At 51.8% G+C, this 6,615-nt stretch overlaps 1 protein-coding gene across 2 annotated transcripts in view; it reads right to left on the bottom strand.

The window, feature by feature from the left end:
* Nucleotides 1-6,615, bottom strand: part of Pld2 (phospholipase D2) — a 34,529-nt gene that overhangs the window by 18,946 nt on the left and 8,968 nt on the right. Inside the window, exons 11-23 of one of the 2 annotated variants that reach the window (XM_013013488.1) lie at nucleotides 5,956-6,039; nucleotides 5,756-5,834; nucleotides 4,946-5,056; nucleotides 4,657-4,827; nucleotides 3,377-3,503; nucleotides 3,084-3,202; nucleotides 2,826-2,939; nucleotides 2,566-2,670; nucleotides 2,267-2,355; nucleotides 2,046-2,159; nucleotides 1,329-1,378; nucleotides 960-1,094; nucleotides 613-766 (exon numbers count right to left, since the gene is read on the bottom strand). In XM_013013488.1, the coding sequence (XP_012868942.1) occupies nucleotides 613-766; nucleotides 960-1,094; nucleotides 1,329-1,378; nucleotides 2,046-2,159; nucleotides 2,267-2,355; nucleotides 2,566-2,670; nucleotides 2,826-2,939; nucleotides 3,084-3,202; nucleotides 3,377-3,503; nucleotides 4,657-4,827; nucleotides 4,946-5,056; nucleotides 5,756-5,834; nucleotides 5,956-6,039 (1,452 nt within the window). The remainder of the gene's footprint in view (nucleotides 1-612; nucleotides 767-959; nucleotides 1,095-1,328; nucleotides 1,379-2,045; nucleotides 2,160-2,266; nucleotides 2,356-2,565; nucleotides 2,671-2,825; nucleotides 2,940-3,083; nucleotides 3,203-3,376; nucleotides 3,504-4,656; nucleotides 4,828-4,945; nucleotides 5,057-5,755; nucleotides 5,835-5,955; nucleotides 6,040-6,615) is intronic. The other variant, XM_013013489.1, reaches the window with a different exon arrangement.

Raw genomic sequence — 6,615 nt, 5'->3', positions numbered from 1 at the left:
TGTGTTGGTCCTGGGACTTATCCTTGAGCTTTTCTGTCAAGGCTAGCACTCTACCACTTTGAGCTGCAGCTCCACTTCTAGTTTCTAGTTTTCTGGTAGTTAATTGGAGATAAGGGGGAGACAGGGGGGTGGGTGTGGGTGGGAGGTGGGAAGGGATGGGAAGGCAAAACAAAGGAGGAGGCAACAATGCTTGATGAGAAATGTACTCGTTATCTTGCCCATGTAATTGTAACCCCTCTGTACAGTATTTTCACAATAATAATAATAAAGAGTCTCACAGACTTTCCTGCCCAGGCTGGCTCCAAACAGCAATCCTCAGATCTTAGCCTTCTGAGTAGCTAGGATTACTACCAATGTGAGCCACTAGCACCTGCTCATTGTGTGTGTGTGTGTGTGTGTGTGTGTGTGTGTGTGTGTGTGTGTGGTGTGTGTGTGTGTATGTGTGTCCCTAGTTTGCTAATACTCTTAACTGGGTTAATGTGCCTACAGGGAAATCCAGAACCAGCTCTAAGGAGACTTCATGTCCAGCTCAAAAAGTCAGGATCTTCCCGCGCCCCCCGCCCTCCATACCAACTGCTCTGCCTCCATCTTGTAGCATCCCACCTGACCTACCTGAAACAGTGCTTCCGCAAACTCAAGGCAAACCTGCCGGCCTGGTACTCCACCCCATCCATGAGGGAAGGCTCCATCTCTGTGTCCTCAATCAGCACAGCCAGCTCACTGTCCCTTTTCCCTAGCAAACTTCGGTCGTTGATGTTTGCAGAACCTGGGGTGTGTATGGGACACATGGTGTCTGTCTGGGCTGGCGGATTTCACTCCCAGAATTCCTCATCACCTTCTCCCAAGCACCAGACTTCAGGCAATCTCTACCTTGAGCCCCAGATGCAGTCTCTGTCATCTCCCAGAACCTTGCCCCACCCCACCCTCCTCTGAACACCAGGCTCAAATCCAATACTGACCAATGATGACTTTCCGGTCATCTGCAATGAGCATCTTGCTGTGGATATAGATGAGCTCTGAGACCAGATGCCCGCCCAGCTCTCCATGTGTGCGAAGCCCACAGATGGACATATAGTCCTTCCATGCCGTCCCCACTGCTCAAGAGACGGGGAAGAGGAGGGAGAGTGAGATGAAGGCTCCCCTCTCCCACCTCTCCTCACTTCAGCCCTGCCTAGTCTAATGTGTATACTTCTCCTAGAAGTGAGAGGCCACCTAGGTCCTGAGGAGCCCCCAGGCAGGCTAGAATGAGGGCTTCCTTTCCCCTCACCTCCCTCTTCCCATATATCAGAATGTGGCCTCCCCAGTCCCCCATAGTCCCCAGCACTCACTGGCAGCTTTGAGACGATGTAGGATTGAATACTCCCCACGACACAGGGTCCTGAAAGGAAAGAGTGAGGCTATCTTGGGTTTTGTTTTGTTTTGAGAGGGCCAGTATCAGGAGAAAGGTAGACCTCAAAGGCCCAAAAGGCTGGGCATTGGTGGTTCATGCCTGTAATCCTAGCTACTGAGAAGGCTGAGATCTGAGAGTTGTGGTTTGAAGCCAGCCCTGGCTGGAAAGTCCATGAGACTCTTCTCTCCAAAAAACCTGAAATGGAGCCATGGCTCAAGTGGTAGAGTGCCAGTCTTTTTTTTTTTTTCTTTTGGGTCTGGTTGTGGGGCCTGAACTCTGGGCCTGGGTGCTGTCCCTCAGCTCTTCAGCTCAAGGCTAGTGCTCTACCACTTCAGCCACAGAGCCACTTCTGGCTTCTTATTTTTGATTATGTGGTGCTGAGGAATCAAACTCAGGGCTTCATGCATGCAAGGCAAATGCTCTATCACTGAGCGACCTTCCCAGCCCGAATGCCAGGCTTGAGTAAAAATGCAAGTAAGATTGTGAGACCCTGAGTTTAAGTACCAGTACCAGTATGAGAGAGAGAGAGAGAGAAGAGGGAGAGGGGGGAAGGAGGGAGGGAGGAGGGAGAGAGGGAGGTCCAACAGGAAGGAATGGGGAGGGGTTAGGTGGGGCCATGGAAAGGTGGAGTCTAGCGGGGGGGGGGGGGTGTCACCTGTAAGTGAAGTGCAGAATGGCCTGGATGGAGTTACCGCCACCTGTGGAGATGTCCCCCTCAAAGCCAGGAAGCAAGGGCAGGAGCACGTAGACACGGAAACATTGGCCCTGCCTAGACAGAGGGGCAGAGTCAGCACTGGACAGATCCAGGGAGCTCACCCCATCTAGCTGGGTCTAAACCATACCCATTGTCCCCGCCTTCCTGACAGTCCACCTTACTTGTGGGCCTTCAGGATTCTGTCCACAATCTCATCGCCCACCTTGTTCAGAACCGTGCGACCATCTGAGCAGCTAATGAAGAACTGATTCTGGGGCAGAGACCAGAAAGCAACATCAGCTGCTTGGCGCTGGTCCCTGCCTGGGCTCCCATTCTCCAGTCCCTAGCCCCAGCCCAGAGGCCTTGGCCCCACGATTCTCTATGTGCTTCAGTCCCAGCCACACCAGCCCTAGATACTGATCCTATTGGCATCCCCAAGTTCTCTCTTGGGTCCTCACCTCCACCCTCACCCCAGTCAGACCTCAATGTAGAGGAAGTGCTGGCTCTCTCTGATGGTGTGGAGATAAGCGTTGAGGATGGAATTCTCCGAAGTCCCTGCTGACCAACGGTCCACAGACCGCAGCACCTAGTGAATGGTGGCTATGATGTGATTCCTAATCACAAGAAAAGAGGAATCTGGGGCAGGGATGGGGGGTGGAGGGAGGAAGGGTAATGGTTCTCCCATGGAACATAGGGCTAAAGGCAAGAAAGGAAGGGGCTGGTGGAAGTCAGGAGCCTTACCTGTACAGTGGTGCACTGCCCACCGGGGAGTGTGAATGGCAGATGGCTTGCAGTGCTGGTGCATTTGGGCAGGAGGTAGGGGTACATGGGTGTCTTGTACTTGGCCTTGGTGGTCTGAGGTAGAAGGAGGATGGCAGAGTTAGAAGGAGGTAGCAATTAAGCCTGTCTCTGTCTCTCTCTGTCTGTCTGTCTCTGTCTCTCTCTCTCTCTACCCCCCCACCCCCCAGCTCTCCCTACTACCCCAAAGGGAGCAAACACCTTGGTGAAGTTCCAGCGCTGGATAAAGTGACGGGCTACGTCTCGTGCTGCTGAGCCATGGACGACCACGCCCACATCCCTCCATGGCATCCGGGGGATAGTCTCCCTGTCAATAAAATCTGAGCGCCCCACCCAGCAGGGTCAGGAGAAAAGTCAGGGCTGGTGTGTGTGGGGAATTCTTGGAACAGGGAGGAGGCAAAGGCTGACTGACTCACCCAGTCCCACCCCAGTTCCAGCCCCATCTTCCTGCCCTGCTCCCAGCTCCCACAGGCCTTGTAGGAGGGGAGCCTCACCTTCAAAAGGCCGGTCCAGTTGCACCCAATCCTTCGTAATAAGATTGCTATAGTCCTTGCCCAGCCAGAAGAAGTGGTTGTGAGACAGGTCTGGAGTGCCCGCAGAGTCTGGGCACGGGGTGGAAGGCTGCGGAAGACACACCAAGGCCAGGGGCAAGATGAGGTCATAGGCCCTAGAGAACCAGGCCAAGGAGAAGACAAGGGCACTAAAGTATGAGAGACACAGAAAGCCCCTCATGCCAGCCCTTCACTTTCAGCTGCATTTTGGGGGTCCGTGGATGTTGGGAAGGGATTGGGTGATAGTATTTGATAGTATTTTCTTTTTTTTTTTTGTCGGTCATAGGGCTTGAACTCTGGGCCTGGGCGCTGTCCCTCAGCTCTTCAGCTCAAGGCGAGCGCTCTACCACTTGAGCCACAGCGCCACTTGGGTGATAGTATTTTCAAAGTGAGTTTTTGGCTACATGTGGTGATGCACAAGAGTTTCAGGCCAGTCTGGGATATCTAATGAGATCCTGTTTCAAAAACAGTGGGTGGCCAGGCGTTGGTGGCTTACACCTGTAATCCTAGCTATTCAGGAGGCTGAGATCTGAGGATCACAGTTCAAAGCCAGTCTGAGCAGGAAAGTCTGTGAGATTCTTGTCTCCAATTAACCACCAGAAAACCGAAAGTGGAGCAGTGGCTTCAAGTGGTAGAAGCTTGAGGATAGTGCCCAGGCCCTGAGTTCAAGCCTCATGGCCAGAAAACAAAAACAAAAAACAGTGGGTGCTGCTGGGTGCCAGTGGCTTATACCTATAATTAGCTACTCAGGTTGAGATCTGAGAGTAACAGTTCAAAGCCAGCCCAGGCAGGAAAGTCTGAAAGACTCTTTTCTCTGAGACTTTTTTTTTTTTTTTTGCCAGTCCTGGGGCTTGAACTCAGGGCCTGAGTGCTGTCCTTGAGCTTCTTTTGCTCAAGGCTAGCACTACCACTTGATCCACAGTGCCACTTCCAGCTTTTTCTGTTTATGTGGTACTGAGGAGCAGAACTCAGGGCTTCATGCATGCTAGGCAAGCACTCTACACTGAGCCACCTTCCCCGCCCAAGACTTTTCTCTCTGAATAACCACCCAAAGCCGAAAATGGAGCTGTGGCTCAAGTGGTAGAGTGCCAGTCTTGAGTGAAAATGCTAAGGGTCAGCAACCGAGGCTGAGAAACCCAGTAGATGATTAGCAGAAGAAGGATGCAACTGGAATCTATGTTATCTGGGCTTGGGAGAGCTTGAGAAGGTCTCAGGGGAATTACCTGAGAGGCAGTTGACTCAGAGGTGTCCCCAAGGTCTGTGAGTCGATAGTGCAGGTCATCCCAGCGGCCATAGGCAAGGTCCAGCCCCCCTAAGAAGGCCACAGCTTGGTCTACCACCAGAAGTTTTTCATGATGGGCCCACAACGTCACCAGGTCTGGGTGGCGCATCACCTGGAGTAGATACCGGAGTTCATGAGGGGGTGTGTTTCATGAGAAGGTAAGAGGAGAAAAAGCTCAAAGGATTTGACCCTCCAGAGAGGGGTCAGGAAGAATGGCAAGGAAGCGTCACCTTTATGTTGGGGTGCAACAGCATCAGAGTCCTCTTGCTGTAGCCACTGTTGATGCCCAAGGCCAATTCCACTTCCTTAAACAGTAGTATGGACACCCGGACACCCTCCTCCTTAAATTTAGGTGAGTGGAAGAATCAGATCCCAGTGCCTCTTCCAGAGTGGCTCCTTTCCACCCTCCCAAAACCTTCCCCACACTCTGATACCTGTACACCCCCCACCCTGCCTGGAGAGACCAGATGCTCTCCCACATGCCTTCATACTTATAACAAACATAGACTGTCAGCTCTCTTCTTGCCTTGTCATCTGTCACCTACACTTCATTATCCATCTTCCCAAACACTTATTCATCATCTTATCTACCCTCTGTCATTCATCTACCTTCCCACACATCCTTCTATATTTCTACCTTTCCAGCTCATAATCCTTCCATTCCTCTCCCTTTCTACCATCTATCCATCCACTGATCTGCACACCTGCCATTCGTGTATCCTTCCTCCCATTCATCCACAGTCACAAATGCCCTCTGCGCAACAGACGCTGTGCTCCGTCCTGGAACGAGTGATGTTCCAGTGAGAGACAGAATGAGTGCCTCTAGGTAACAGAATATAGACAGCATATGGACACTAGAGGAGAAGTCTATGTATTGGGAAGAGGAAGTAGGGAGAAGGTGATGAATGTCAGGCTTTGAGCCAGGACAGCTACATTTCTTTCCTTCTTGAAACCTCAGATCCCCAGTTTTCTCTTATGCTGCAGTCCTAATTAACCTCTACCCACAGACCTCCCCCTTCCAGCCTGTCCATGCTTCTTACCGCCTTTCTTTTGAGCATAATGTCTAGTCTCCAGTCATTGGAATGGGCTGGACGCTTCAGATAAACTTCAGGACTCAACCTAGGATTTGGAATAGGGTGGAGGGAGCAAACTAAGTGCCGGACAACCAACCATTCCTTCCCTTCCCCTATGTGCTGCCCCAGGCCTTGTCCTGCTCCCCCACCCCACTTTCCCCACTTACCACCAGTCTGTGATGAAAATCTCCTGTCGAGCTTGCAGGATGGCATCTGCCACAGCAGCAAAGTACCCTGCCCCATTCACAAACCTGGGGGGAGGCCAAGCCAAGGAGGTCAGGGGAGTCAGAAGCCAGAAAGCTCTGAAGAGTAAAGACCAGAGAGGATAGTCATGGGTCAGAGATGACAGCAGTGTCCGAGATTAGAGAAGTCAGATGGCATCAGATAAATCAAAGTAGGGTTTATCAGTATGATTAGCCAGAATAAGCTACATAAAAAACTAAGGTAGCCACGCGCCGGTGGCTCACGCCTGTAATCCTAGCTACTCAGGAGGTTGAGATCTGAGGATCACGGTTCAAAGCCAGCCCGGGCAGGAACGTCTGTGAGACTCTTATCTCCAATAAACCACTAGAAAACCGAAGTGGCACTGTGGCTGAAGCCATAGAGCACTTGCTTTGAGCTGAAGAGTGCAGCGACAGTGCCCAGGCCCAAGCCCCACGACCGACAAAAAAAAAACAAAAAACTAAGGTAGTGGAAGACACCATATATAAATCAATAAGAAAAGGGCATACAAGCCAGGCGCTGGTGGCTCACGCCTGTAATCCTAGCTACTCAGGAGGCTGAGATCTGAGGATCTCGGTTCAAAGCCAGCCCGGGCAGGAAAGACC

Source organism: Dipodomys ordii, unplaced genomic scaffold (assembly GCF_000151885.1).
Source record: "Dipodomys ordii isolate 6190 unplaced genomic scaffold, Dord_2.0 Scaffold19, whole genome shotgun sequence".
Taxonomy (NCBI): Eukaryota; Metazoa; Chordata; class Mammalia; order Rodentia; family Heteromyidae; genus Dipodomys; species Dipodomys ordii.
This window is presented reverse-complemented; position numbering and strand designations above follow the sequence as displayed.